The 26,780-nt window shown below is 69.8% G+C and overlaps 3 protein-coding genes across 10 annotated transcripts; 2 read left to right on the forward strand and 1 right to left on the reverse strand.

The window, feature by feature from the left end:
* The first annotated feature begins 40 nt into the window (after nucleotides 1-40).
* On the forward strand, nucleotides 41-8,805 carry INTS11 (integrator complex subunit 11). The gene is made up of 17 exons (XM_084873474.1): nucleotides 41-199; nucleotides 3,105-3,202; nucleotides 3,635-3,708; nucleotides 4,466-4,694; nucleotides 5,100-5,198; nucleotides 5,276-5,310; nucleotides 5,554-5,692; nucleotides 6,217-6,281; nucleotides 6,490-6,679; nucleotides 6,979-7,062; nucleotides 7,323-7,412; nucleotides 7,486-7,648; nucleotides 7,749-7,856; nucleotides 7,938-7,999; nucleotides 8,079-8,221; nucleotides 8,308-8,437; nucleotides 8,532-8,805. The coding sequence occupies exons 1-17, from the start codon at nucleotides 172-174 to the stop codon at nucleotides 8,604-8,606; spliced, it is 1,812 nt and encodes a 603-aa protein (XP_084729600.1). The 5' UTR covers nucleotides 41-171; the 3' UTR covers nucleotides 8,607-8,805.
* On the reverse strand, nucleotides 8,796-11,776 carry PUSL1 (pseudouridine synthase like 1). Of its 4 annotated transcripts, XM_084873476.1 has the most exons (9): nucleotides 11,608-11,759; nucleotides 11,346-11,403; nucleotides 11,074-11,261; nucleotides 10,775-10,924; nucleotides 10,517-10,687; nucleotides 9,706-9,760; nucleotides 9,459-9,630; nucleotides 9,227-9,349; nucleotides 8,796-9,094 (listed from the first exon to the last, which is right to left on the reverse strand). In XM_084873476.1, the coding sequence occupies exons 1-8, from the start codon at nucleotides 11,682-11,684 to the stop codon at nucleotides 9,228-9,230; spliced, it is 993 nt and encodes a 330-aa protein (XP_084729602.1). In that variant the 5' UTR covers nucleotides 11,685-11,759; the 3' UTR covers nucleotides 8,796-9,094; nucleotide 9,227. The 4 variants fall into 4 exon arrangements, with proteins under 4 accessions (XP_084729602.1, XP_084729601.1, XP_084729603.1 ...); XM_084873475.1 differs by having other exon boundaries at nucleotides 8,796-9,349; nucleotides 11,608-11,763; XM_084873477.1 differs by having other exon boundaries at nucleotides 8,796-9,339; nucleotides 9,452-9,630.
* A 132-nt stretch (nucleotides 11,777-11,908) lies between these two features.
* On the forward strand, nucleotides 11,909-26,712 carry ACAP3 (ArfGAP with coiled-coil, ankyrin repeat and PH domains 3). Of its 5 annotated transcripts, none has more exons than XM_084873467.1 (24): nucleotides 11,909-12,535; nucleotides 16,047-16,104; nucleotides 16,675-16,794; nucleotides 17,019-17,072; nucleotides 18,221-18,279; nucleotides 18,918-19,101; nucleotides 19,561-19,605; nucleotides 19,709-19,804; nucleotides 19,897-19,971; nucleotides 20,413-20,424; nucleotides 20,993-21,105; nucleotides 21,194-21,245; nucleotides 21,400-21,500; nucleotides 21,874-21,985; nucleotides 22,224-22,432; nucleotides 22,506-22,575; nucleotides 22,769-22,863; nucleotides 22,937-23,139; nucleotides 23,261-23,365; nucleotides 24,080-24,274; nucleotides 24,362-24,579; nucleotides 24,760-24,869; nucleotides 24,983-25,093; nucleotides 25,308-26,712. In XM_084873467.1, the coding sequence occupies exons 1-24, from the start codon at nucleotides 12,489-12,491 to the stop codon at nucleotides 25,453-25,455; spliced, it is 2,592 nt and encodes an 863-aa protein (XP_084729593.1). In that variant the 5' UTR covers nucleotides 11,909-12,488; the 3' UTR covers nucleotides 25,456-26,712. The 5 variants fall into 5 exon arrangements, with proteins under 5 accessions (XP_084729593.1, XP_084729595.1, XP_084729594.1 ...); XM_084873469.1 differs by having other exon boundaries at nucleotides 24,176-24,274; XM_084873468.1 differs by lacking the exon at nucleotides 20,413-20,424.
* Nucleotides 26,713-26,780: the final 68 nt, after the last annotated feature.

The raw sequence follows: 26,780 nt of genomic DNA on the forward strand, positions 1-26,780 counted from the left end.
CCCGCACTTCCGGCGGGCGGACCGGAAGTGGGCGCCGTGGAGGCGGGATCGCGCCTGCGCGGTGCGTCACCGCCAGCCGCGCTCTCGTGTTGCGCTTGGGGTCCCGGCGTCCGGGGTCCCGTCCGGCGGCCGGTGAGCGCGGAGGCGACAGGCCGGGGAGCGCGGGGCAGGATGCCCGAGATCAGGGTCACGCCCCTGGGTGAGTGAGGGCGCCGGGCGGGCGGGCGGTGGTGTGCCGGGGCCGGGCGCGGGGCCGCCCTCCGGGCCGCAGCTGTGGCGCGGGGCCTCGGGGTGCGGGGTCCCGGATCCGGGCTGGCGGGGCCTCAGGGCGCGGGGTCCCGGATCCGGGCTGGCGGGGCCTCAGGGCGCGGGGTCCCGGGTCCGGGCTGGCGGGGCCTCGGGGTGCAGGGTCCCGGATCCGGGCTGGCGGGGCCTCAGGGCGCGGGGTCTCGGGGCCGGGATGGCGGGGGTGCAGGGTCCCTGGGCCGGGCAGGCGGGCTGGGCGCCGCACCTCCCTCGCTTTGCGCGTGGACTGACGCTCGCGGCGCCTTTGCGGCCCCGCCCCGGCCCCTCCCCCCCTCCCCGCGCGCTTCGCTCGCCTGCTCCACCTGCCTCGCGCCCGGTGGCCTGCAGGCTCCCATCTACCCAGCCTGGTGGTCCACTTAGATCAGCCCGTGGTTTACGTGACCTCGTGACTTTAAAGAAAATAGCTTTGCTTGAAAAGATACGCGTTTGCACGTTTATGTTGTTTCCCCACACCTGAGGATTTTTTTCTCTTTCTTCCCATTGCTTTTTAGAGTGGAAAGGAAGGGAGGGAGGGAAGGAGGGGGAGAGACACACATTGACTGGTTGTTACTGGCTGCCTCCCACAGGAACCCCTATGAGGCCGGGGGTGAACCTGAAACTCAGGTTCGAGCCCTTGATCAGGAATCTGACCCTGACCCTTCTGTGCTTGGGCCAATGCTCTAACCCATGAGCAACACCAGCCAGGGCCTCATGTGCCCTTTTAGAAGCCTGAACTGTTCAGAACAGTGCGAAGGCGGAAAGGTCAGGCAGAGCCCAGGGTTCCAAGAACAAGTGGGCTGTCACCTGCTGGCCACCCTCCAGGACTCTGGCATTTCCCCTGCTCACAGCAGGTGCCCTGTTCTAGCCCTGCCTCCTTCAGGGTTGGGGGCAGCTTCCTGTTCAGCTGTCCGACCTACCTCCACACCCTTGCTCGTGGTGTGAGCTCTTCCTCAGAAGAGCCCACCCACCCCCAGTTGGGACGCTGAGCTGTGACAGCCACAGCACACAGCCAGCCCCTGCCCAAGCCCTCGCCCTCAGCCTCGGGGTGTGTGTGTGTGGGAAGGGCAGGGGGGGAGCACACATCTCAGTCCACAGTGTGCATGTCACTCCCATGGCCTCTTGTGGCCGCTGGCACAGGGTCCCTTCTGGCCATGGGCCCCACGCCTGCCCCTGCCCCTGCCCCCCCTCATCCCCAGGGCACTGCGGGACCCTCCCTCCAGCCCCTTTTCCATTTGCCTTTTTGTCAGCAAGCGCTCTCCTCGAACAGTCCGCCCTTCTTGCTTCTCTGACCCCAGGCTGCACCTGGTGTGCCCCGAGGTCACGCAGCCTCATCACCAAAACCGAACCTGCTTCTCCCTTCGCCCGTTTCTGCCTTGTTTGTGGGCTCCCAAGTCCACCAGGGCCGGACAGTCTCCGAAATCACCGGGGCCCCGGGCCTTGGCACCCCGCCTCCCGCTGCTGTCCCACCCGCTGGGTTCTGGAAGTTTCTGTGGCCCCTTCCCTGCCCACCTTACCCCCTGGCACTGACCTCCACCTGGTGGGCTCACCGTCTGTCTCTTGGCCTGGACCCTGCGCTCCCTGCAGGCAGGCAGTCTCCTTTCCTTTGAGTCCTGCCCCTGTGTGTGCCCCGGGCTCTGTTCTCACATCTCCCACCCAGTTCAAGCTCCCGAGTGGTCGTTGGGGCCGGTGGGCACGGCTGGGAGCTGGGCTCGGGTCCGAGGCCGTCCCTGGCCCATGTTTAGGAGCCATGCGACAGGGGCAGAGGTGGATCCCACCAGACGGTGGCCCGTCCCCGCCCACAGATGTCGGGAGGGCCTCTGGGCTGGCACGCTGGGAGCAGACAGCTACCACCGCCCACGGGGCGTCCTGGTGGAGACAGGAGCGGGCCTGGAGGGACCTCCGGGTGGCCACCGTGGCTGGGCTGCTGAGGCACAGGCAGAGCTCCTGGCTGGCGTCCCTGCGGTTGTCATGGGGATAAGCTTCTCCAGGACCAGCCACTGTCCTGCGCTGGCCGTGGTCCTGTCACCTCTGGGTGTGGTGCCAACAGCGGCCCGGAGGCCGGCAGAAAGCTGGCCATTTGCCGTTATGGGGCCGTATGAGGTTGTGTCCGTGTCCTTCCGGGCCCCAAGGCCACAGGTGGCCCCAGCGGTGCTGGATGTGCCCTGTGGCGGCCGGAGCAGCCGGGCAGGGCTTGGCGTCAGGAAGTGGCGGGAGCGGGTTCCGGGCTGGTCCCTGAGGTGGGGTGCTGCTGTCAGCTGGGCCATGCTTCCCCGTGGCCAGGCTGAGCCCTGGGAGCCTCGGTGGTGGCACCAAGGACCGGCAGCAGGTGGGCCGCCCCCGTGGGCCGCTCAGGACTTGCGAGTGCCGTCTCAGCCCAGGTTTCCGGGGGTGGTAAGGCGGAGCCCGCCGGCATGCCAGCCCAGCACCGTTGTTCAGCCCTCGGCCTTCGAGGGAGCGGTGGGTCACAGCAGGCGGCCGCAGCCTCCCTCCACCCGAGGCTGGCGGCAGAGGCCGGGCTGAGGCTGGAGGCGAGGGCGCACTCAGGCCAGGACGCCCTCGGAGGACGTGGCGCTCGGTCCCCTGCTGCGCGTCCCCTTCCTGGCTGCGGTGGGTGTGACGTGGTCTCACCTCACACGTCCACGCAGCCGTCATGAGGTCCTTTCCCAGCTCGAGGGCTCTGCCAGCCAGGGGTCCAGAGTGCCCGGGGGGCCTGGGACAGGCAGCTGGGCCTCGGCCTTTGGGGGCGGGGCAGCGGGCGGTGGGGATGGGAAGGGTGTGGCAGCACCTCCCTGACCCTGACCCTGACCCTGACCCTGCAGGGGCTGGCCAGGACGTGGGCCGGAGCTGCATCCTGGTCTCCATCGGGGGCAAGAACGTCATGCTGGACTGCGGGATGCACATGGGCTTCAACGATGATGTGAGTTCCGGGGAGGGCGGGGCGTGGGGGCTGGGCCATCCTGCCCCAGCTTGGCCCGTCCTGGCCCAGCCTGGCCCGTCCTGGCCCAGCCTGGCCCTGGGCGCGGACCTGGGGGACTCGCGTGTCAGGCGCTGACCCATGGAATGGACACAGTCTGGGCAAGTGGGCAGTGCAGGCGGCAGGTGGGCAGCCCCTCCATCACATGACAGATGGGTGTCCTGCCTGGGTCAGTCTGTCCAGGGAAGGGCTGTGGGCGTCCGCAGGCTGTGTGGCGTCTGTGACCCCGTGCTCAGAGGCTGTGAGCGGGCAGTGGTCCTGGCACCGCCGCTGCCAGATCCGGGTGTTGGTGCCTGCTCCCTGGAGCACTGGCTGCCCCGCCGTCGCCTGCGAGCCGGGCAGCCGCTGTGTCTGACGCTCTCTCTGGATCCTCAGCGGCGCTTCCCAGACTTCTCCTACATCACCCGCAACGGCCGGCTGACCGACTTCCTGGACTGCGTGATCATCAGGTGGGCGCCGCCACAGGCCGGGGCGGGGCTGGGGGATGGGGCTGTGAACGGGGCTGGGGGATGGGGCTGGGGGACGGGGCTGTGGGATGGGGGTGTGGGATGGGGCTGGGGTGCGGGGCTGTGGGGATGGGGCTGTGGGGTGGGGCTTGGGGACAGGGCTGGGCTGTCTCTAGCCTTCCCTGCTTGGCCTGCAGAGGCTGCAGGCTGGTGGTTCTGTCCCAGTTGCCTTGTGGCTCGCCCCAGGCCTGGCCCTCCCTCTGGTGCTGGCCCTGAAGGTGGTGTCTGTGTGTGGTCATAGGTGTTCATGGTGCTCCTGGCTGGGCTGTAGTCAGCTTTTTGGGGGAGGGGGACACAGTGTAGTGGAGGAGAGCCAGGTGCCCAGGACGATGGGGCCAGGCCAGGTCTCCAGGGGGAGGCCAGGACCGGCCCATCGACAGCGGTGCGGAGGGCTCCGGGCGCACGGTCCTTTTGGCTGATCTGTTTCTTCAAGAACGTGTCGCTGTCTGTCTGACACATTCTCACAGCGTGTCGCTGTCTGACACACATCTAACCGTTCATGTGCTCACTGCTGAGCGGGGTGTTGGACTGTAGGTCTGTCCGTCTGCTCCTCCCCACCCCGGCACTTAGGACATGCCTGGCACCGTGAGCCCTCAGCCAGTGAGGGGTGGAGGACGATGGCGGGCGGGGCCGCGTGGAGCTGGTGGGAGGGGCTGTGAGGGAGGGGGTGCCGCGGCCGCTGACCCTGCTGCGCCCCCAGCCACTTCCACCTGGACCACTGCGGGGCGCTGCCCTACTTCAGCGAGATGGTGGGCTACGACGGGCCCATCTACATGACCCACCCCACCCAGGCCATCTGCCCCATCCTGCTGGAGGACTACCGCAAGATCGCCGTGGACAAGAAGGGCGAGGCCAACTTCTTCACCTCCCAGATGATCAAGGACTGCATGAAGAAGGTGGTGGCCGTGCGCCTCCACCAGACGGTCCAGGTCAGTGCCGGGCCGGGCCACCAGGGGGCACCGGCGGGAGGGAGGCTGGTGGGGCGCTCGGCGTCTGAGCAGGACAGAGCTCCTGTGTGCTGGCCGGGGGGGCAGGGGCCGGACGGAGCGGGGCTGCGGGGTTTGGGCTCCATCTCGGTCACTGCTGTGCGCGCGTCAGGGGCAGACGGAGGGCTGGCCGCAGGCGAGGGGTTAAGCGGCAGCATTTATCAGAGATGCTGCGTGTGTGTTTCCTTAGAGCAGTGGTTCTCAACCTTCCTAATGCTGCAGCCCTTTAATACAGTTCCTCATGTTGTGGTGACCCCCAACCATAAAGTTATTTTCGTTGCTACTCTTCCCCCCACCTCCGCACCCCCTACACACAGCCACAGCCCTGACCCGGCCCTCCCCTCCCAGGTGGACGAGGAGCTGCAGATCAAGGCCTACTACGCCGGCCACGTGCTGGGGGCCGCCATGTTCCAGATCAAAGTGGGCTCGGAGTCCGTGGTCTACACGGTCAGTGGGTGCCCTGGGGCACCGGCGGGGTGCCGGGCGGGGGGAGGAGGCCCCTCCTGAGAGCTGCTCCCCTGCAGGGCGACTACAACATGACCCCGGACCGGCACCTGGGGTGAGTAGGCGGCGGTTTCATCCAGTGCCCCCCCCCCCCGCATCCCCGTGTCCCTGAGGGAGGCAGAGTCTCTCCTGTCTCTCCTCTCTCCTCGGGGCTCCCTGCCTGCTGCTGGGCCTTGCAGAGGAGGCTGCCCCTCGGGTCCGGAGGCCTGGGCGCGAGCCGGCTGGGTCCGGCGTGATGCTCCCCTGCTGGAGGCCGTGTGGACTGTCCCCCCCCCTCAGGCCATGCCCCCTCTTCCAGAGCCGCCTGGATTGACAAATGCCGCCCCAACCTGCTCATCACAGAGTCCACGTACGCCACGACCATCCGTGACTCCAAGCGCTGCCGGGAGCGGGACTTCCTGAAGAAGGTCCACGAGACGGTGGAGCGCGGCGGGAAGGTAGGCCGCAGGGGGGGGGTGCGGGCTGCAGGCATGAGGTAGGGACAGTTAGGCCGCGGCGGGGGCGGGCTGCAGGCATGAGGTAGGGACAGTTAGGCTGTGGGGGGGGGGGGGGGCGGGAAGGCAGGCATGAGGTCGCAACGGTGCTGTAGTTCTGGCCGGGGGAGGCCCTATTGGGAAGAGAAGCGCCCTTTGACCCTCTGGGGTACTGGCTTCCCCTCATCTCGGGTCCCACCACAGGCTGGCCAGTGTCCACCACTCCCTTTGGGATGGAGTGTGGCCGGAGGAGTGGCGGGGGTGGGGTGGGGCAGGATGGGGGGGCCTCCAGCTCTCAGGGGTGCCTGGCCGTGGCCTCTCCGTGGACGTGGCCTCCGCCATAGGAACTGCCAGCAGGGCTAGTCTTCACGGCTGCTGCCCAAGAAGGTGGCCACAGGGAGCACCTGCCCGGCCACTGTGTTCTCACCAGCTCTGCCTGGGTGAGCAGGGCGGCCTGGCCCCTACCCACGCCAGCCTGCCCTCTGCAGGTGCTGATCCCCGTGTTCGCGCTGGGCCGCGCTCAGGAGCTCTGCATCCTGCTGGAGACCTTCTGGTGGGTGCAGGGGGCCCTGGGCTGAGTGGGTGGTAGAGGGGGCTGTGGGGCCAACCTGAGCCTGGGGCCCAGAACAGCATGTGGGCACCTCGTTCTGCACTGAGGCCTCCACACATCAGCCCTGCCTCTTGGAGGGGGAGGCAGGCCGAGGGCGTGGGGACGTGCTGGTCGACCTGGCGACTCCTCCACCATGGCCACCCGCCCACAGGGAGCGCATGAACCTGAAGGCCCCCATCTACTTCTCCACCGGCCTCACGGAGAAGGCCAACCACTACTACAAGCTCTTCATCACCTGGACCAACCAGAAGATCCGTAAGACCTTCGTCCAGCGGAACATGTTCGAGTTCAAGCACATCAAGGCCTTCGACCGAGCTTTCGCCGACAACCCGGGCCCAATGGTGAGGCCCTGGCCTCTGTGCCGCTGCAGCCAAGGCATGCCCCCAGGCTGGGGCTGGGCCTGGGCCTGGGCCAGCACCATGTCCACAGCGCCTTCCTCCTTGTCTGGGGCCTGCCAGGGTCCCTTCCTCCCCCCGTCCCCCTGTGGAGTGGGGCATGCCCTGCTGGAGGAAAGATGGTGTTGGGTTGGGCGGGAGATGTGGGTGGAGCAGGAGGCCTGATGGGAGGGGAGGACAGATGTGTGCAGAGCCTGGTTCTTGGTCGGGCGTGGCTGCCCTGACTGCCCCATGGTCACCCCCAGGTCGTGTTCGCCACACCGGGGATGCTGCACGCGGGGCAGTCGCTGCAGATCTTCCGGAAGTGGGCCGGGAATGAGAAGAACATGGTGAGGGGTCTGGGATGGCTCCGTGGAGGGCCTGAGGTTGGGCTGAGGTGGGGAGCAGGGGCTCCCCCGGCTTGGGCACACTGCTGCTTTATCAGGAAGGGTGCAGTACCGGGGCCCAGGGTCCAGCCAGGCAGCTCAGAGGTCACTGTCTGCCCTTCTAGTGTCAGGAACCCCTCCTGATCAGGGGTCGGTCGTGGGGCTCAGCCCTGGGCAGATCGAGGCCATGCAGGCGGCTAGCAGCTCTGCCTTTTCTCCTGCAGGTCATCATGCCGGGCTACTGCGTGCAGGGCACCGTGGGCCACAAGATCCTCAGCGGGCAGCGCAAGCTGGAGATGGAGGGGCGGCAGGTGGTGAGTGCCGCCCGCCCCCAGCTCCCGGGCCCCTCTCGGGTGGGTGCTGACAGCCTGTGCCTGTGCCCTGCAGCTGGAGATCCGCATGCAGGTGGAGTACATGTCCTTCAGCGCCCACGCGGACGCCAAGGGCATCATGCAGCTGGTGGGCCAGGCGGAGCCCGAGAGCGTGCTGCTGGTGCACGGCGAGGCCAAGAAGATGGAGTTCCTGAAGCAGAAGATCGAGCAGGAGTTCCGTAGGCAGCCGATGTGCGGGAGGGCTCGGCGGGCTGCCCCATGGGGTCAGCATGGCGGGCTGGCCAGCCTGACCTGACGTGCTCTCTGCCCCTGGCCCAGGAGTCAACTGCTACATGCCCGCCAACGGCGAGACTGTGACCCTGCCCACGAGCCCCAGCATCCCCGTGGGCATCTCGCTGGGGCTGCTAAAGCGGGAGATGGCGCAGGGTAAGCGGGGCAGGCATGCCTGCTGGGCGGAGCCAGGCGGGCAGCGGGCCCTGGCAGCTCTGACCCCTGCTCTTCTCTAAGGGCTTCTCCCCGATGCCAAGAAGCCCCGGCTCCTGCACGGCACCCTGATCATGAAGGATAGCGTGAGTGCACGGCAGGGCGGTGCGGTGGGGCGGGTAGGGGCTGTGGCGTGCTCTGACCTGACCCGACCCTGCCCCTCAGAACTTCCGGCTGGTGTCCTCTGAGCAAGCCCTCAAGGAGCTGGGCCTGGCCGAGCACCAGCTGCGCTTCACCTGCCGAGTGCACCTGCACGACTCACGCAAGGAGCAGGAGACGGCCATGCGTGTCTACAGCCACCTCAAGAGGTGGGCGCAGCCTGGCCCTCTGGCGGGGGCTGGGCAGGGGTGTGTGTCTCTCAGGGGGTGGGGCCTGAGTGTCTCCTCCTGTGCAGCCTCCTCAAGGACCACTGCGTGCAGCACCTCCCCGACGGCTCGGTGACCGTGGAGTCCATCCTCATCCAGGCTGCGGCCCACTCCGAGGACCCCAGCACCAAGGTGCTGCTGGTCTCCTGGACCTACCAGGTGCGTGCAGGACCCAGGAGCTGGCCCCGGGCAGCGGGTCACTCCTTCTGCCTGGGCCGCGAGGTGGGACTACAGCTCCTGTGTCCCCTCGTAGGACGAAGAGCTGGGGAGCTACCTCACGTCTCTGCTCAAGAAGGGCCTGCCCCCAGCCCCCAGCGGAGGCAGCTGACCGCCACGGCCTCCTGCCCTTCCCTCGCCAGCCAGGGGCCTGGGCTTCCACTGCAGGACAGTGTCTGCCGTGGGCTTCCCTCTGGACGTGCAGCCCGCAGCCGGCCAGCGCCAGCCTCACGTGGGCAGCACCAGTGTCCCATGTTTTCCTGCGTGGCCATTTGGGGCGGAAGAAATAAATAACCCTAGAGACCTCTTCACATTTTATTTTATCATATTAATTCCCAGTGACAGAACCGAAGGTGCTTGTCTCCCCGCCTTGGTGCTCACACCCGTCTCCTGCACCTACGCCAGGGCCACCCACCTGGGCAGATGGGCACGCTGGGTGCTGGGTGCTTGGGGAGCAGGAGGCCTGCTGTGGCCCCAGGTAGGGCATGTGGTGTGCAGAGCCAGACAGGATCCAGTGGCCAGACCGAGTGAGCCGTGGGTGCTCTGACCTTGGCTCGGCATCCGGGGCCATCTGTGGCTTCCATGCTATGATCCTGCAAACTATGAGGCCAGAAGCTCTGGGACTGAGGGAGGCAGGACTGGTGGCCAGATCCTAGGTCAGGCTGGGAGCCCCCCTCTCCCACTGGGGACGGGTGTGGGCTGAGGGGGCTCTGGCTCTAAGGGGCATGGCACCTCACTCCAGGCCGCAGGCCTTCGGGCCACTGGTCTCCAGCCTGAAGTCTTCTGGCCAACCCGGAGCCTCCCTGCCCCCTGGTCCCTGGCTCTCCTGCTGGGCACAGTGTGGACTCCCAGCGGCTAGAACGACAGGGGAGGTGGTGTCAGCATGGCTCCTGCTCCTGCGGGGGCCCAGCCTGGAGTGGGCCCCTCAGCCGTACACGTAGGGGCCTTCCCCGGCACCTCTTACCGAGGTCTCTGAGGCCCCCGAATCGCACCGACTTCAGGAACAAGCCGTGGGCTGGGGCCACGCGTGTCTGGTGCTTGCCCAGCGGGTCCCGGCTCTGGAGAATCGTCTTCACCTGAGCAGGGGTCACGGCCCCCAGCCCCACGGCCACCAAGATGGCCGTCATCCTCCGCACCTGCAACCCAAGGCTCAGCCTGCCACCTGGGCCCCAGTTCCCACCTCCCCGGGAGGGCCCCGGCGCAGAGCCCACCTGTCGGTACAGGAAGGACTGGCTCTCAAACTCCAGGCTCCAGAACTGCAGCCTCCTGGGGACACGGGCACCGCGATGTCAGCGCCGCAGGGCAACCCCAGCTGTCTGGCTCCCGACGAGGAGAGGGTGCTGGGCAGGCAGAGGGCCCAGGAAGCCGTACCCACCCTCTTCCGCCCCAGGAGCCTCCTACGGGAGGTGCAGACCAGACAGCTATCCCTTGTGAGGGAGGGGAGAGCCTTCCGAGGGCCATGCGGCGGGGACAGGGCCTCGGGGAGATGCTAAGGTCCTGGCACCAGCTCAGGGCTCTGACACATCTAAGGCTGATGGTGCCCACACTAGGAAGGTTCTAGAAGTCAGCAGCTGCCATGTGACCAGAGGCCCCTGGGATGGTGCTGGGAGCAGTGGTACCGCCCTTGTCAGGCTGGGCCAGAACCCCTCTTGAGCGGTGAGCTTGGGGCAGGGCTGGGAGCCCTCAGGGAAAGCAGCCCTCGTCCTGTTCTCCAGCCGGGGGTGGAGGGGGGCAGCGGAGCTGCAGGTTCACGGCACCAACTGCCCAGCTCACCCCCAGCGGGTGCCCAGGATGTCCTGCCTCTGCACGGCCCACTGTGCCCGGGAAGGCCCCATAGGCTGGGTCCCTGCAGGAGGAGGAGCCATGCTGTCAGCCCTCACCTGTCCTTCTAGCAGCTGGGAGTCCAGACCGCGCCCAGCAGGAGAGCCAGGGACCGGGGGCAGGGAGGCTCCGGGTTGGCCAGAGGAGGTGCTGGGTCTCACACAGCCTCCCTGGCCTCCATCCTAAGGCCGCTCTCCTCACCTGCTCTCCTGGGGAAGGACAAAGGGACCGGCTGGGCCCAGGGACACGGAGGCTCGACGCAGCGTGCGCACGGAGGTGGTGGAGGGGCTGCCGGCCGACTGGAAGGCGCTGAAGTCGTGTGTCCCCAGGAGGTGCTGGGCAGCCTCCTGCATGGCAGCCATGTCCATGCGGCTGCAGGAGCCAGGTGAGAGGTGAGGAGGAAGTGGCCAGCCAGGTGGGCCTGGCACCCCCCCTTCACTGCCACACACCCACACTCACTCTGCTCGCAGGGCCCAGCACCGGTTTCGCTCAAACACAGACAGCTGGTCATACCGGGCGCAGCCGGTGACCAGGCGGTACAGGTAGGTCCTGGATGTGGCAGCGTGGCGGGCATGGAAGTCGGTGGGCACACGGAAGGCCTGCAGGACCCTGTGGGAGTAACACCGGGGACATGACCCCCCCACACGTGTCCCCTTGGTATCTCCCCCGATACCCTGGGAAAGTCTGTCCAGACAAAGTCCTCCCTGACCCCGCCTCCAGCCGCGGTGGATGCCTAGGTCGGAGCAGGCGGTGCTCACCGGATGGCGGGGTGCCGCAGGTGGGCGTTGAGGGCCTCGGTCAGGACCTCGGGTGTGAAGGGTGGCTGGCCCGCGCGGCGCTGCACGTCCAGGTGCGCGGCGTTGCTCAGGGCGTGGACCCCAGCGTCCGTGCGGCTGGAGATGATGAACTTGACTGGCACGACCGACTTCAGCTTCTCGGCGGCCTCCTGCGGGGACAGCCGCCGGGGTCAGCCCCGAGTTCCCGCCGGCACCGGCCGCCCTCCGCCCTCCCGGGCCACAGGCCGGCTCACCTCCAGGTAGTTCTGCACCCCGACCGCGCGCTGGGCGCCCCTGACAGCCGCGCTCCCGCTGTGGGCAGAGGCGGGGCAGGTTGGCGGGCAGAGGCCGCCCGCCCGGCCCCGCTTTAAGCGGCCACCGCGGCCGCTCCGGGCCGGTGCCGGCGGGGCCGGAAGTGCAGACCCTACAGCTCCCGCCCCCTCCTCGCGCTCGCTGCCCTTGGGGACCAGTTCCCGCGCTTCCCCGGGGGCTGGGGTACGGGAGGTCGGGACATACTTGAAGTCGGTGCCCACGTACTGGAAGAACACGAGGTAGCGCGCCCGCACCGAGCCCGCGACCGGACCCGAGCCCATGGCCCGGCGGGACCGGCGGGACCGGACCACGAACCCAGGGGAGTGGAGGCCGCACGTGGGCCTGTGCGCATGCGCACAGAGTCCGGCCACGCCCCAGCGGCTCGGCGCCTGCGCTTTGCGTTTGCCCCGCCTCACAGCTAGACTCGCCCGACCTCGGGCCACCGAGGGCGGGGCAGGGGCGGGGCCACCGTTAGGGAGCGGGTGCAAAGTGCGGCTCTCTGTGGGGCGCGTGGGCCCGACTCGGGCAGCTGCGTCCGGATGCCGCTCTCAAACCGCGCGCCGACCTGCACGCCCCCGCGTGCGCGCACTCCGACATCCCCCTGTCCCCCCGCTTCCCGCTGCCCACCCTCGGGGAGCCCGGACTTCCGCTGAGGCCCCGCCCCGCGGGTTTTGCAAAGGTCCCTCATTGCGCAACCGCGGCCGGCTCGCCGGAGAGGGCGTGCCCGCGCCTGGCGGTCAGCGACGGCTCCGACTCCCCGCTGCTGCCGAGCCCGCTCTTCTCCCCGACCTGGAGCGGCCGGGACTGGGGGGCGGATCGTCGGGGCGGGCGGAGCCGCGCGCCAGCGGCGGCCGTCGGGAGGGCAGGGCGTTTGGCGACGCTCCCTGGCAGTGACAGCGGCGGCTCCCGCGCTGCGCACTTTGGCGACGCTCCCCGGCGGTGACAGGCGGGCGGGGCGGCGGCCTCATTCCGGCGCGGGCGGGCGCGGAGCTCGGCGCGGGCGGCGGCGGCGGCGGAGGAGCGGCCGGCCGCCGAGGATGCGGCTCGGGGCGCCGCGGTCCTGAGCCAGTGAGTGCGCCGCAGCCATGACGGTGGAGTTCGAGGAGTGCATCAAGGACTCGCCGCGCTTCAGGTGAGCCGCCGCGCCTTTGTGGCCGCCGGGGGGCGCCCCTCGGGACCGGGGCGGCCGGGGAGGGCGCGGGCGGGAGGCGGCGGCGGCGCCCCCTTTGTGTCCGGCGCGGGAGCCGGTGACGGGCGCGGGCGGACCCGCGGCGGACAAAGCCCGCAGCGCCCGGACGAGCCGGCGGAACAAAAGATGCCCCTTCGCCGGCCGCCTCGCCCAGGGGCGCGCGTGGGGCGGGGCTGCGCCGGCGGCCACCTCCCCGCGGCGTGTCCACCTCCGTCCACCTCCTCGCGGGTGTCCACCTCCCCGCGGAGAGTCCACCTCCGTGTCCACCGCCCCGCGGCGTGTCCTCCTCCCCGCGGAGTGTCCGCCTCCCCACGGCATGTCCACCTCCGTCCACCTCCCCGCGGTGGCCGCCTCCCCGCGGGTGTCCACCTCCGTGTCCACCTCCCCACGGAGTGTCCGCCTTCCCGTGGCATCTCCATCACCTCCCCACGGGGTGTCCACCTCCGTCCACCTCCCCACAGAGTCCACCTCCCCGCGGGTGTCCACCTCCCCACGGCGTGTCTGCCTCCCCGCGGAGTGTCCACCCCGCTTTGTGCGGGCCCCGTTGTGCCGGCCACCTGCACGGCCCGCGGCCCTGCTCTGGCCGGGATGTCGCTCTGGCCGGGGATGTGGGCCTGTCCTGCATTCTGTCTGGTCCCCGTGCCCAGAGCTGCCCAAGGGGGACAGCCAGCCGGAGCCACGTGTGGGCCCGGGGCTGCTGGACAGAGGTGACCTCAGGGTCAGACTGAGCAGCCTGGGTCCAAGGGTCTGGGCCATGGCCCTTCCATCCTGGGCTCTTGTCTTTGATGCTTCCTGGAAGAGCAGGCGTGCTTGCCCGTGTGCGTGTGCGTGTGTGTGTGTGTGTGTGTGTGTCTGCCTTCACCACGCACTTCACGCCCTCGGGTGCCAGACCCTGGATGTGACTGTAGTGAGCTGTACCCCTGCGCTGGCCTGCTTGGTACATGTGTGCACACCAGCAATGGGCTCGTGCACGTGTGTCACCTGTGACTTCTTGGTGTAGACACGTACATGTACTTTTCATGCTGGCGTGAGTGTTGCCACTAAACGCGCAGGTTAGATTGTTCATGTGTATCCCAGCACTGGGACAGGAGTCTCTGCACGTGTGTCTGCGTGTGCACCGTGCCACCACACACATGCACCTGGGATGGCCCAGGAGGTCCCGTGTAGTGTGCATGCCCAGTCCCTGGGCTGTGCCAACAAGAGGGCCCGTGTGTGTGTGCAGCCCCCTGCAGCCAGCCTCTTGCACAACCTCTCACCAGGGAGGCTGGGATGAGGTGGCCCCGCACCCTGGGGTGTGAGCAGCGTGTGCACTCATGGTTCTGGCCACACCTCTGCCCACTGTCCCCCAGGCCCTGTGGTGGCCGGAGTGTACCAGGGCCTCGGCGGGGGCTTGGTCCCGGCCCCGCCCGCAGAGCCTCCTGCTCTTCCTCCCTTTGGGTGGGACCGGCCCCAGCACCCAGTCCCCTCTGGGCCTTCCTCCCACCCCAGCCTGTCCTGCCTGTGGCTCCCGCCGTGGGTGTGGTGGCTTCACTGTGCTTCCACGGGCAGGGAGGGGCTGGCTGCTGTGAGAGCGCCCGCCCCGGCCTGGGGAGCTCCGAGGATCCCCGGGACCCGGTTTCGGGCTGGGGGTGCGAGGCCGTCCTGAGGCCCCTCAGCGGCTCGGCGGCAGCTGCGGCTGAGCGTGTAACCTGGCTTCCTGGAGGCTGGCCTGAGGAGGCGGTCAGGGTCCGGCCGGCCAGGAGGATGTGGTCAGCGATGTGGGCCATGAGAGCCCAGCCCTGGGAGGGGAGCTGGCCGAGTGCGCTTGGCCCGGGGGAGCCCCACAGCCCCGGGCACGTGGTTCGGGGGACCAGACGCTCAGACAGGCCGGCCTCGCCCACCCCGTTGTCCTCGGTGCCCCCTCCCTTGGGTGGGGCGTCAGCACTGAGTCACGGCTTCGGTGGGGGAACCACCGGCCTCTCCCTCCTCCGTCCTCCTCCAAGCTGCTGAGTAAATCCTGGAGGGCGGGCAGGAGAGGCGGCCCTGGTCCCCGGGGCTGGGGGCGTCTGGGAGGGGGCTGGGGTGGGGCCTGGGGAGGAGTTCCGGGAGGGGGTCCGGGGAGGGGGCTGGCCCAGGCTCCCCGTGCATCACCTCCCTTGCTGGCTCAGGGACCAGGCGCCCAGGCCAGGTGGCAGCTCGCTGTGCAGCTGCCAGGGCACTTGGGGTGCTGGGGCTCCCCCTGCAGCACCCTCTTCTGGGGGGTGGGCCTTCCCTGCCTCGGGAGGGACCCTGTGAGGGGACCCGAGCAGCCACAGCAGAGGTCAGGGTTCCTGGGCCACACACCTCGGGCTGTTGGGCCAGGCAGTCCTGGGTGGGCGGTGGGCACCTGCGGGGGCCGGGGCCGCGGCTGGGACAGGGAGTCACCCCTCTGACAGCTCTGCTCCGGGACGCATCCCCTGAACCCCTCAGAGAGGAGCCGCGTCCTGCCGGGCGGAGTGGAGACTCCTGAGGTCCCTGCCCCCTCCCCCAGCTCCCCGGGAGGTCATTCTGAGCTGCACCCCACCTGAGGGACCTGGGGAATCCTGGCACACGCCCCTCCCCCTGCCCGCCTCCCCTCGGCCTGACCCCGCCCACGGCCTGTCTCTGGAGGCCTGCCTCCCTGCCTGGCCGGAGCCCGTTCCCTCGTCCCTCCACCCAGGAGGCCAGATGGGCGGGGGGCACGGGACACTGGCCTGATTTTCCTATTTCCTGTTCCCGGAGCGTTTGTGGGGGGAGGGTCACGTGCCCGATCCATCTGCCTCTGCCTTCCGGGGATTCTCCTGTCCTCGGCTCCTCCGGTGATGTCATGTGTTAACTCTCCCCGCCCCTCGCCCCTCCCCGGAGAGCTCATTGTCAGGCTGCGGGGTTCGGGTGGGGTGGGGTAGGGGGTGGAATTGAGGGGAGGACGGGACCTGACCTACCCCTCTCCTGGCAGATGGTGCCATTCTTTCTTGTTTGGAGGTTGGGGGTGTCTGAGCGAGCCAGAGAAGTTCTGGCTGAGACTGGCAAGCGGCAGGAGCCACCAGGCTGGGGAGCCCAGTGGAGTCTGGGGCGGGGCGGGGGTGGCTGGCGGCCCTGGCCCCGCCCTGCGTGTGCACCTGCCCTGGGGTTCCGGCCCCTCTCTGTCCTCCGGCTTGTCTGACCTCTGTACCCAGGGCCACAGCAGCCCAGCCTCAGATGGGGGGGCGGTCACATGTGACAGGCCCTCTCTCTGCCTGGGGAGGTGGTGGCTCTGGGCAGCTCGAGTCCGCTGGACTGGGCCGCTGTCCTGCCTCCTCTCCCAGCTCCGCCTCCTGGCCTGACTGAGGGCCGTGGGGGCAGCCACAGGAGCCAGCAGCCCCCTGGGGAGGGGCGTGGGCAGGCGAAGACCCAGCCTGGCCCCAGGTTAGGGCGGCTGTCCGCGGGCTGACCCCTGACTGACCTCCTCCCGTCGCAGGGCGACCATCGATGAGGTGGAGACAGATGTGGTCGAGATCGAGGCCAAGCTGGACAAGGTGAGGGGCTGGGCCGTGTGGGCTCCAGGGCCGCCCCCCGCCCCCAGGCCCGGCCACTGGCATGTGTGCACACACGTGTGCGAGCGCACGTGTGTTGCATGTGGGGCATGTGGCCCGTGTGCGTCCACGAGACGTGGCTGTGTCCCCTCGCCACAGCTGTACCTACATGCCCATCCCCAGTGCGCGCGCGTGCGCGCGCGCGCACACACACACACACACACACACACACACACACGTGTGCGCCTCTGGGTCTCCCATGGTGGAGGGAAGCCACTGGGAGGCTGTGCCTCTGAGTGACCAGATTGGGGGCCCAGGGGGAATTGGGGGAGCACTGAGGGGCACTCTCCTGAGCCCCCTCGGTGGCTGGTCCTGCTGACCCTTGGCCCAGCCCACGTGCCCACATGCCCACCCGTGCTGGGCTCTTTGCTCACCTCCCTCTGGAGCCAGGGCTCCGGTGGCTGGCACTAGGCTGACCCAGCGCCCAGTGGGCTCAGGATTGAGGGCGGGCAGGGGGGGTCCCCCCAGCACTCGGCAGCCCGGGTGTCACACCTCATCCCATCCCGTCCGCAGCTGGTCAAGCTGTGCAGCGGCATGATCGAGGCCGGCAAGGCCTACGTCACCACCAACAGGCTCTTTGTGAGCGGCGTGCGCGACCTGTCCCAGCAATGCCAGGGAGACACCGTCATCTCGGTGAGGGCCCCGGCCTCCGGCCTCCGGCCTCCGGCCTCGCTGAGGGCAGGCCCGGGCAGGCAGCCCCTGCGGGCGCCCGGGTCCGGGAGCGTGTGGGCATTTGTGTGGGGGTCTGTGTGGGCGGCGGGGGCGGCGGGGGCGGCTCCGTGGCCTGTCGCCGGGAAGGTGCGGGCGCTCGGGGGCATGGCTGACCCGTCTGAACGAGGGTCTCCCCTGCCCCCCAGGAGTGTCTGCAGAGGTTTGGAGACAGCCTGCAGGAGATGGTCAACTACCACATGGTGAGCCAGCGGCGGAGCGGGGGTGGGGGGGAGAGGGACACACACACACACGCACACGCACGCACGAGGGCCTGGCCGCGGGGCTAAGCGGCCAGCAGGGTCTGCTCTGGGAGAGCCCACACCGCGGCTCCTGTCTGGGTGGGAGACTCTCGAGGCTCTCGTGTGTCCCAGGTGAGGGCCAGGCAGTGGGGTGGCCGGGAGGGGGCAGCACAGCTCGGTCTGTGGGCAGTGGGCTCTCAGCGGGGAGAGGCTTCGGAGGGTCACCCAGGGCCCCTCACCGGGCAGGTCTCGGCCATTCGGTGCAGCGAGAGCACCTCCCAGGCTGCCCCCGGCCCCTGGTGACCTGGCCTCGCCGCTCCCGGTCAGGTCTGGATGACCTCCAGCCTCAGGGCCACCGGCACAGCCACCGCACAGGCCTGCGTGAGGCGCACGTGGGCGGCTGGACAGCGGCCTGGCAGCCGGAGCCCCAGACTAAACAAGGAGCCCCACCCCCAGGGGAAGTTCAGAAATAAACCGGCTCAGAACAGCACGTCCTGCCCTGTCTGTCTGTCTGTCTGTCTGCTTCAAGACAGGCCCCCACGTGGCGGGTCCGGTTCGGGCCCCCGCGCGGCCGGTCCGGTCCTGGGCCCCCGCGTGGCCGGTCCGGTTCTGGGCCCCTGAGTGGCGGGTTCGGTTCTGGGCCCCCACATGACGGGTCCAGTTCTGGGCCCCCGCGTGGCCGGTCCAGTTCTGGGCCCCCCGAGTGGCCGGTCCGGTCCTGGGCCCCCTAAGTGCTCGAGAGCCCTCCAACCCCCACCACCACCCGCCCCTGCTCCTAGGCCAGTCCTCGGGAGCTCTGGCTCCCACCCCCTCCTTCCTACCGCAGGCTGGTCCTCCCCGAGGTGGGGGTGTCATAGGTGCCCTGTGGGTGGGGCAGAGGAGGGGCCCCTCTGGGACAGCTCTGGCCGAGAGCCAGGAGGGGGCGTGGGCAGGTGGTCACAGCTGTCGCCTCTGGGCACCGGCCCAGGCCTGAGGCAGGGGGTAGGCCCCGTGAGGCCGGCTCCGTGGGGGACGGGACTCTCCCTGGTCCTCACCTGAGAGGGATGGGGCCTGGCCCCTGGGGTCACGTGGGGACAGACCACTCACACCCCCTGTCCGTGACCCCCCAGATCCTGTTTGACCAGGCCCAGAGGTCCGTGCGGCAGCAGCTCCACAACTTCATCAAAGAGTGAGTGGCTGGAGGCCCGGACCCCGAGGGGGTGCCTCGCCTCTCCCGGCCTGGGAGGGGCCCCTGGCGTTTCCTGTGCTGGATCTGGGGGATCCCAGGGCCTGTCTGGGAGGGGCCTTGGCCCCAGGCCTCAGGCTCTGGGTGGGGGCTCGGCAGAGGCTCGGAGGGGGACAGGTGGGAGGGTAAGGTGAGGGCCTCGGGCGAGGGGTGAGGGGCAAGGGGGAGGGCATGACTGAGGGAGGAGTCAGGGTGGTGGTGGGAGGAGGTGAGGGTTGGGTGGGAGTCTGGGCTCAGCACCTGTGTGTGCAGTTGGGGTGCCTATGGGACCCCCAAGTGATGCCACATTGAAGTTGGGGACCTGAGCCTGGATTCTGGTTGAAGCTGGGGGTCACCCCAGGCTGGACTGACCTTCGGATTGAGGTGGTGAAGGGCAAGGGGGGCCCTGGGTCCGGGAAGGGGCCTGGAGGAGGAGAGGAGGGAGAAGAAGGGGAGGCAGAGAGGGGGAAGGAGGGGGACAGCCCGCTCGACGGCTGCAGGGGGTGCAGGCAGGGAGGCCCCGCCCAGGAGCAGGGAGGGGGAGACCCCACGTCCGTCCCTCCTGGGAGCCCCCGCCCTGACACCCCCCCCCTCGCCCCCAGGGACGTGCGGAAGTTCAAGGAGACCAAGAAGCAGTTTGACAAGGTCCGGGAGGACCTGGAGCTGTCCCTGGTGAGGAACGCCCAGGCCCCGCGGCACCGGCCCCACGAGGTGGAGGAGGCCACCGGCGCCCTGACCCTCACCCGCAAGTGCTTCCGCCACCTGGCCCTGGACTACGTGCTCCAGGTGAGCCGCCGGCACGGGGGCGGGCTGGGGGGCGGTCCTGCAGGCGGGCGGGCGGGCGGAGCTGACCTGGGAGAGGTGCTCTGGCTCCAGAAAACGAATCAGGTCTTGGGGCGGGACCAGGTGGGGTAGCCACAGGCCCAGCGATGGGCACGGGTGGCGGCGGGTGCGAGTGCGAGTGCGAGTGCGGGTGCGGGTGCGGGTGGGGCCCGGGAGACGTTGCTGAGGGCAGAGCTGGGTGGGAGTTCCGGATTTTGCCCATGGGAGGGACCTGCCATCCTGACAGGGGAAGGGTTCCGGACCATGGGAGGATGCGGTTGGCCCCAGGGCAGGAATGCGAAGATGAGTCGGGGGTCTCAGGGGACCACAAGCAGCCTGAGCGGGCGTGGTGGCAAGGTGCAGGCCGTGGGCTGCCTCGACCCCGACACCCTTTCCCGGTCCACCCCTTCCCCTCCCCGGCAGATCAATGTCCTCCAGGCCAAGAAGAAGTTTGAGATCCTGGATTCTGTGAGTGCCTGGCGCGGGACGGGCGGGGCACTGCCCTGGGGCCCGGGCACGGGCGGCAGGGTGTCGGGCAGTGGCCTCACCGGCGCCTCCCACCCGCCCGCAGATGCTGTCTTTCATGCACGCCCAGTACAGCTTCTTCCAGCAGGGCTACAGCCTGCTGCACCAGCTGGACCCCTACATGAAGAAGCTGGCGGCCGAGGTGAGCTGGGGGCGGGGAGGGGAGGGGACGGGCCCGGCCTGGGTCTCGGGGAGAGGGGTCCCTTCTCCCCGCCCTGACGCCCCTCCCCACAGCTGGACCAGCTGGTGATCGACTCGGCCGTGGAGAAGCGGGAGATGGAGCACAGGCATGCGGCCATCCAGCAGCGGGTGAGGCCCCCATCGCCCTGCCCTGGGGATCGGGGGTGTGAGGGGCACCCCGTCCCGCTGCCCTGGGGGGCCCCTGGCACCTACACACGCCCCCCCCTTCCCCCAGGCCTGCCCACCCTGCTGGGACCCCCGCCCGTCGGGCCTCACTGTGATGGAGCAGGAGGGAGGGTGGCCCCGTGTTACTCAGAGGCCAGAGCAGGGTGGGCAGGGGCCAGTGAATGCCCCTCGTCCTCTGGGCCTCAGGGTCGCCTCTGGGGCCTCAGGTGCTGGCTGCTACTGGCTCCTCTTTGGTAACCTGCCAGACTGCTGCCCCCACACTGCCCAGGGCGGAGTGGGCTGCAGGCAGAACTGCCATTTCAGTCAGTGACAGCCTGGGCAGGTGGGGGGCTGGCACTCACTGGCATTCTCTCTCTCCTCCCACCCCCTCCTGCTCCGCCCCAGACACTGCTGCAGGTGAGTGGGCTTTGCCCTGGATGGGGTGGGGGTGGGGGAATGAGGGGTAAGGGGAAGGCCAGATGACAGGGGCCTCCGCCCTCCCTTGCGGGGGCACTTCAGCACCAAGGACACCTCCCAGGCACCTGTTGGCGGGCGCTGCACTGCACGCGGTGGCTGGCAGCGAGGACTCTGGGGCCCAGCCGGGGCGTCCCCGTGGGAGTGGCAGCTGCTGTCCCTCCCTGCCCCCACTCGGCCAGGACAGCAGGTGGCTGGGCCTCCGCTCCCACTGCCACACACAGGACACACTCAGTGTCTCCCGGCCTGTGAATGGAGCTCTGTGGCTGGGAGCAGGCCCAGCTGGCAGCGTGAATGGGGACCCGGGGCGGGGCGGGGGGGGGGGGGGCGGCACAGACAGCTTCCTTCCTCGTCGCACAGCCTGCTGCTCCATGGGGCTGGGTGGGGGCAGGGCCTGGCTCTCGGCTCCGGCCCCGGCGGGGAGGTGGGGGCCGCCTGCCCCCAGGAGGCTCGGGGCAGGGCCGTGCGCGGGTCCGGGCGGGCGTTCACGGGGACCGGCCCCGGCCCCCAGGACTTCTCCTACGATGAGCCCAAAGCGGAGTTTGACGTGGACGCGCCCAGCGGGGTGGTGATGGAGGGCTACCTCTTCAAGAGGGCCAGCAACGCCTTCAAGACGTGGAACCGGTGAGGGGACCTTCCTTCTTGGGGGCAGGGCACCGGGGCATTCGTGAGGTCAGCCTGCCTGACCCCCCCTGGCTCGTCCCCTGCCCAGGCGCTGGTTCTCCATCCAGAACAGCCAGCTGGTCTACCAGAAGAAGCTGAAGGTGCGTGCAGGCCCCTCCCCCTGGCCCCGAGTGGCAGCCCCGGGCGTCACGCCTGAGGTGGGGGGCAGAGAGCACATGGGTCCGGTGGCCCGGGGGGCAGGCGGGGAGCACGTGGGGGACAGGCAGAGTGCATGAGGCCATGCTCCACCCGCAGGACGTGCTCACCGTGGTGGTGGACGACCTCCGGCTGTGCTCCGTGAAGCCGTGCGAGGACATCGAGCGGAGGTTCTGCTTCGAGGTCGTGTCGCCCACCAAGTGCGTACGCCGGCGGGGGGTCGGGCCAGCGGGGGGGCCGGGGCTGATGGGGAACTGGTTGGCGGGGGGGGGCCGGGGCTGATGGGGGCCTGGCTGGCGGGGGGCGGGCTGGTGGGGGCCGGGCCGGCGTGGGGCCGGGGCTGATGGGGGCCTGGCTGGCAGGGGGCGGGCTGGCGGGGGGCCGGGCCGGCGTGGGACCCGGGGCTGGAGGCCCGGGCTGGCGGGGGCCGGGCTGGTGGGGGCCGGGGCTGGTGGGGGCCGGGGCTGATGGGGGCCGGGGCTGATGGGGGCCTGGCTGGCGGGGGGCCGGGCCGGCGGAGGCCCGGGCTGGTGGGGGGGCCTCTCTGCCGGGCCTGACCCCCTCGCCCCGCAGGAGCTGCATGCTGCAGGCGGACTCCGAGAAGCTGCGGCAGGCCTGGGTCCAAGCCGTGCAAGCCAGCATCGCCTCCGCCTACCGGGAGAGCCCGGACAGCTGCTACAGCGAGGTGCGGCCGCCCGCGCCCTGGGCTGCGTGCCGGCATGTGTGGGCAGGGCACGCGTACACGTGCATGTGTGGGCACTGTGGGCATGTGCAAGTACCTGCACGCGTGGGCGTGGGCGTGGCTTCAGGCTCCGAGCCTGTGTGGTGCCTCCGGCAGTGGCGGGGGCCGGGGAGGAGGTGGGGCCGCTGGGGCGGCCGCGGCCGGAGCTCCGAAGGGGCTGACTGGCCCTCACCGCCCCCAGAGGCTGGACCGCACAGCGTCCCCCTCCACCAGCAGCATCGACTCGGCCTCGGACTCCCGGGAGCGCGGCGCCAAGGGCGAGAGCGTGCTGCAGCGCATGCAGGGCGTGGCTGGCAACGGCCAGTGCGGCGACTGCGGCCAGCCGGACCCCCGCTGGGCCAGCATCAACCTGGGCGTGCTGCTCTGCATCGAGTGCTCGGGCATCCACAGGTGGGCCCGCGGGCGGCCGGGCAGGGGCGCCAGGCCGAGCTGCCCTGACTCACCCCTCCTCCCCGCTGTCTAGGAGCCTGGGTGTCCACTGCTCCAAGGTGCGGTCCCTGACGCTGGACTCGTGGGAGCCTGAGCTGCTGAAGGTGTGTGTAGGGCCATCACGGGCCACCAGCCGCCTGCTCGGGGTGTCTGGGTGTCTGCGAGCCGGGGCTGGGGCCTGGGGGTGTCGTCTGCAGGCCAGGGCGGAGGCCTGGGGGTGTCTGCAAGCTGGGGGTGTCTGCCGGCTGGGGGTGTCTGCAGCTGTGGCTGAGGCCCTCACGCCCTGTCTCCCGCCAGCTGATGTGCGAGCTGGGAAACCGCACGGTGAACCAGATCTACGAGGCCCAGTGCGAGGGGCCGGGCAGCAGGAAGCCCACGGCCAGCAGCCCCAGGTGAGGGGGTGCAGCCCCGGGGGCGGGGGCGGCGGGCCGGGGCCTGGGCGCGGCCTCACGCCCCCCGGTCCAGGCAGGACAAGGAGGCCTGGATCAAGGACAAGTACGTGGAGAGGAAGTTCCTGCGGAAGCCGCCCTCCGCGCCCGCCCGGGAGGCCCCGCGCCGCTGGCGGGCCCGGCGGTGCCCCGGCCAACACAGCTCGCCCCGCGCCCCCGCCGCCCGCCGCAAGGTCCGGCTGGAGCCCGTCCTGCCCGCCGTGGCCGCCCTGTCCTCAGGTGGGCGGGCCTCTGGCTCCCGGACGGCCGTGGGGGGGGGCTGCAGCGGGGGAGGCCAGACCCCGGGAGGCCAGGGCTGGCCCAGGAGGCAGGCCCCCGTGACCCCTGGTCCCCCCCGTAGGTGCCGTGGAGCGCAGGTTCCGCCGGGACTCCCTCTTCTGCCCGGACGAGCTGGACTCCCTCTTCTCCTACTTTGACACAGGGGCTGCTGCGGCTGGTCCACGCAGTAAGTGCTGCCAGCACCCCGGCCCGCTGCCCACCCCTCCCTGCCGGGCCTCAGGCAGCGCCAGGCAGGGCTCCCCCGGATGGCGTACCAGGTGGCCATTTGCTGGGACAGGGCTCGGAGGGGGTGTCGTGGGGGGCTGGTCTGGAGGGGAGGAACGGGGTCAAGCGGGCCTTGAGGGGCTGGGGGCAATAGGGTATCGACTTGGAGACCAAGGTCACGACCCCTGAGTGGTGTGTGTGTGTGTGTGCTGTGTGCACACAGGAGTAGGTGTGTGTCAGGTGTATTTTGTGGGTGTCCATGTGCACCTGTGTGCTGGGGGCCTGGAAAACTCGGGACACACATCTTTCTCACCCCGTTTGGGGTTGGGGGGCAATTGCTATACCTCGAGTTCTCCCCCAAGGGCTGCCTGCTAACGGGCGGGCAGTCAGCTCCTCCTGGAATGCGTGGGCAGGAGACAGGGCCCTCTGCCAGGAATTGGCAGGGTGACTGCAGGCAGCAGGGGGCGCTGCCTCACCGTCCCTGAGCCTGGGCCAATCTTTGGCGCTGCCTGGGGCCGCCTCCAGGGCTTGGCTAAGACTCCACCCCTGGGCGGTGACCTCCTCGCATGCACCCACAGCCTCACAGGCCCACCCATCCTGCCGCCGGCAGACCTGCCTGTGGGCGGGTGCACGTGGACCTGCAATAGCTTGTTTTGCCCCTTTTCTCCCACCCTAGCTGGACTCTCCTGCCCCCGGGGCACCCCCTGGAGGATGGTGGGGTCTCGGGAGGCGACAGGGATCCTCAGGGCCCCTCTGCCCATGGACCCCGCAGGTCTGAGCAGCGACAGTGGCTTAGGGGGGAGCTCCGATGGCAGCTCGGACGTCCTGGCCTTCGGCGCGGGCTCCGTGGTGGACAGTGTCGCCGAGGAGGGTGGGTGCCTGCCTCCCCAGCCCCCTCCCCCCTTCCCCCCGCCCCTGCGGGGCCGGTCACCGCTCTGACCGCACCCTCTCCCCGCAGAGGTGGCGGAGTCAGACTCCAGCGGCGAGGCGGATGGAGAGGCCGAGGCCTGGGGGCTGGCGGACGTGCGTGAGCTGCACCCCGGGCTCCTGGCGCACCGCGCGGCTCGCACCCGGGACCTCCCCGCGCTGGCCGCGGCGCTGGCCCACGGGGCGGAGGTCAACTGGGCCGACTCGGAGGACGAGGGCAAGACGCCGCTGGTGCAGGCCGTGCTGGGGGTGAGCGACGGGGCTGGCGCCGACCCGGCCTCTTCAGCTTCTCCTTGGTGGCTGGTACCCGGTCCCCTTGGAGACCCGCTCGCCAGGGGCTCCGTCCGGTCCGGTCCGGTCTGGCAGGGGCGCCTGGGACACCCCTGGCAGCCCTCCCCCCGGGCTCAGCACGGCTTCCCCGCTCCCCAGGGCTCCCTGATCATCTGTGAATTCCTCCTGCAAAACGGGGCGGACGTGAACCAAAGAGACAGCCGGGGCCGGGCGCCCCTGCACCACGCCACGCTCCTGGGCCGCACCGGGTGAGTGCGGGTGCCCTGCGGCTCACCTTGGGGCGCGGGTGTGTGTGTGTGTGTGTGTGTGTGTGTGTGTGTGTGTGGCTTGGGTGCGCCCCGGCTCATCGCCTCGCCCGCAGCCAGGTCTGCCTGTTCCTGAAGCGGGGCGCCGACCAGCACGCCCTGGACCACGAGCAGCAGGACCCTCTGAGCATCGCCGTCCAGGAGGCCAACGCGGACATCGTCACGCTGTGAGCGTGGGGCGGGGCTTAGTGCCTTAGGGGGCGGGGCTTGGTGTCATATGGGTGAGGCATCGTGGGCGGGGCTTTAAGAGGGGCGGGGTTTGGTGTCTTAGGGGCGGGGCGTTGTGGGTGAGGCTTGGTGCCTTAGAGGGGACGGGGCGCTATGGGGGAGGAGTGGGGTGCCATGGGGCACAGGTCGCCCCTCACTCTGCGCTTCCCTCAGGCTCCGCCTGGCACGCATGGCCGAGGAGATGCGGGAGGCGGAGGCGCCCCCGGGCCAGCCCGGGCCCCTCGCCGTCTGCAGCCCCACGGAGCTCCAGTACCGCAGGTGCATCCAGGAGTTCATCAGCCTCCACCTGGAGGAGAGCTAGGGCGGGCGGCCTGGGAGCGGGAGACCGCCACCCGGCCCTCTCCGGAGTGTCCGGGGCCCAGCAGCCTGCTCTGCCCTCCGCGGAGCTGCCCGACGGGAAGGGGGACCCAGCCCCAGTCTCCCGAAGCCCCACGTTTCCCCAGAGGTGCTGACCCTATGTCCTCAGGTGACTCCTCCCCGGGGCCTGGGCTGCCCACGTCACAAACCGCTCTCAAGGCCCTGGGTCCCCTCGTACCCAGGGCCGTGTGCTTCTGTGTCCCTCGGACCTGGGGCCCGTGCCCCGTGCCACCTCGTGTCCTTCTGCCAGGGCCTGTGTCACGTGTGTCCCTCTGTCCAGAGGCCTGTGTCACCGTGTGCCCCCCCCTTACTGCCCCAGACACGGACCTGCTAGTTGGGTCCGCCCTGTCCCCCCGGAGCCCCTGCCCCGGGCCCTCCCCGAGGCTGGTGGCTGGCCATCAGCCCCCTGCCAGGGCAGAGGGGCAGCCCATCCAGGGAATCAACCCGTGTACCTCACGCAGTGACCCCGGCGTCCACGCTGGGCTTCTCGGGGGCCGGGGGGCACGTGGCACGGGGTCTTGGGCCCGGCTGGACGCGGGCGTCCTGAGGCCACGTGGCTGGCCACGCCGGCCTCAGCCGGGCAGCCCCAGCCGCCCCTGCCTCCTCCGAAGTGCTGGGCCCGGAGCGGGTGCATAAAGGACTTTGGCGCTTGGCACCCCTGCATCCGACCTTTCCTCCTGGACGAGTGGGCTTCCTGCAGCCACTGTGTTCTCACTTGTCTCGCCTCGTCTCTGGACTCGGGAGGACCACCTGACCCCAGCTCTGTCTGCTGCCGGGGGCCGGGGGGGCGCCCCTGCAGCTCTGCCCCCACTTGCCAGCTTTCCGCCCGGGCAGGGCCCTCCGATGGGTGCCAGGTCCCTCCGCTCACTCCCCAGGGCCCTCACTGCCTTCTGCGTCCCCCGTTCCCGGAGCCCTGGGGCAGTGCTGGGCCTCGCCCCAACTCGGGTCCTCCATCAGGCCACGGCCAGTCCGCTGGTCACTATGCAAAGGCTGCCCAGGAGGCTCCATGGGTGGCAAGGTGGGCACTGACCGGGCCCCCCCAAGTCCCTCATCTGCAGGCTGTGACCCCTAAAGAGCAGAATTAACTCCTTCCTCTCTTCCTGCTTGAGCTCTGCCCCACCCCACTGCCTGTCAGTGCCTCTCAGGCTGCTGGGACCGCCCACTCCAGACCACTCAGTAATAAACTGCCGCTTGCACCGCTGCCCCTGCCGCCATCCATGGCTCACCCGCCTCACTCCGCTGTCTCAGCCGGGGAGGGGGTCTCGGGGT

The sequence above is a fragment of the Pipistrellus hanaki genome (assembly GCF_964339955.1).
Source record: "Pipistrellus hanaki genome assembly, chromosome: 2".
NCBI classification, from domain to species: domain Eukaryota; kingdom Metazoa; phylum Chordata; class Mammalia; order Chiroptera; family Vespertilionidae; genus Pipistrellus; species Pipistrellus hanaki.

What these genes read in the sequence shown, in the direction of transcription:
- INTS11 (XM_084873474.1), top strand. Translation starts at nt 172, where the DNA reads ATGCCCGAGATCAGGGTCACGCCCCTGG. An exon ending in GAAGATCGAGCAGGAGTTCC is followed by an intron (nt 7,649 to 7,748) that starts GTAGGCAGCCGA and finishes CCCCTGGCCCAG; the next exon opens with GAGTCAACTGCTACATGCCC. An exon ending in AAAGCGGGAGATGGCGCAGG is followed by an intron (nt 7,857 to 7,937) that starts GTAAGCGGGGCA and finishes CTCTTCTCTAAG; the next exon opens with GGCTTCTCCCCGATGCCAAG.
- PUSL1 (XM_084873475.1), bottom strand. Translation starts at nt 11,684, where the DNA reads ATGGGCTCGGGTCCGGTCGCGGGCTCGGTGCGGGCGCGCTACCTCGTG. An exon ending in TACGTGGGCACCGACTTCAA is followed by an intron (nt 11,404 to 11,607) that starts GTATGTCCCGAC and finishes CTCTGCCCACAG; the next exon opens with CGGGAGCGCGGCTGTCAGGG. An exon ending in GGGTGCAGAACTACCTGGAG is followed by an intron (nt 11,262 to 11,345) that starts GTGAGCCGGCCT and finishes CTGTCCCCGCAG; the next exon opens with GAGGCCGCCGAGAAGCTGAA.
- ACAP3 (XM_084873467.1), top strand. Translation starts at nt 12,489, where the DNA reads ATGACGGTGGAGTTCGAGGAGTGCATCAAGGACTCGCCGCGCTTCAG. An exon ending in GCCTTCAAGACGTGGAACCG is followed by an intron (nt 21,106 to 21,193) that starts GTGAGGGGACCT and finishes TCCCCTGCCCAG; the next exon opens with GCGCTGGTTCTCCATCCAGA. An exon ending in ACGCTCCTGGGCCGCACCGG is followed by an intron (nt 24,870 to 24,982) that starts GTGAGTGCGGGT and finishes CCTCGCCCGCAG; the next exon opens with CCAGGTCTGCCTGTTCCTGA.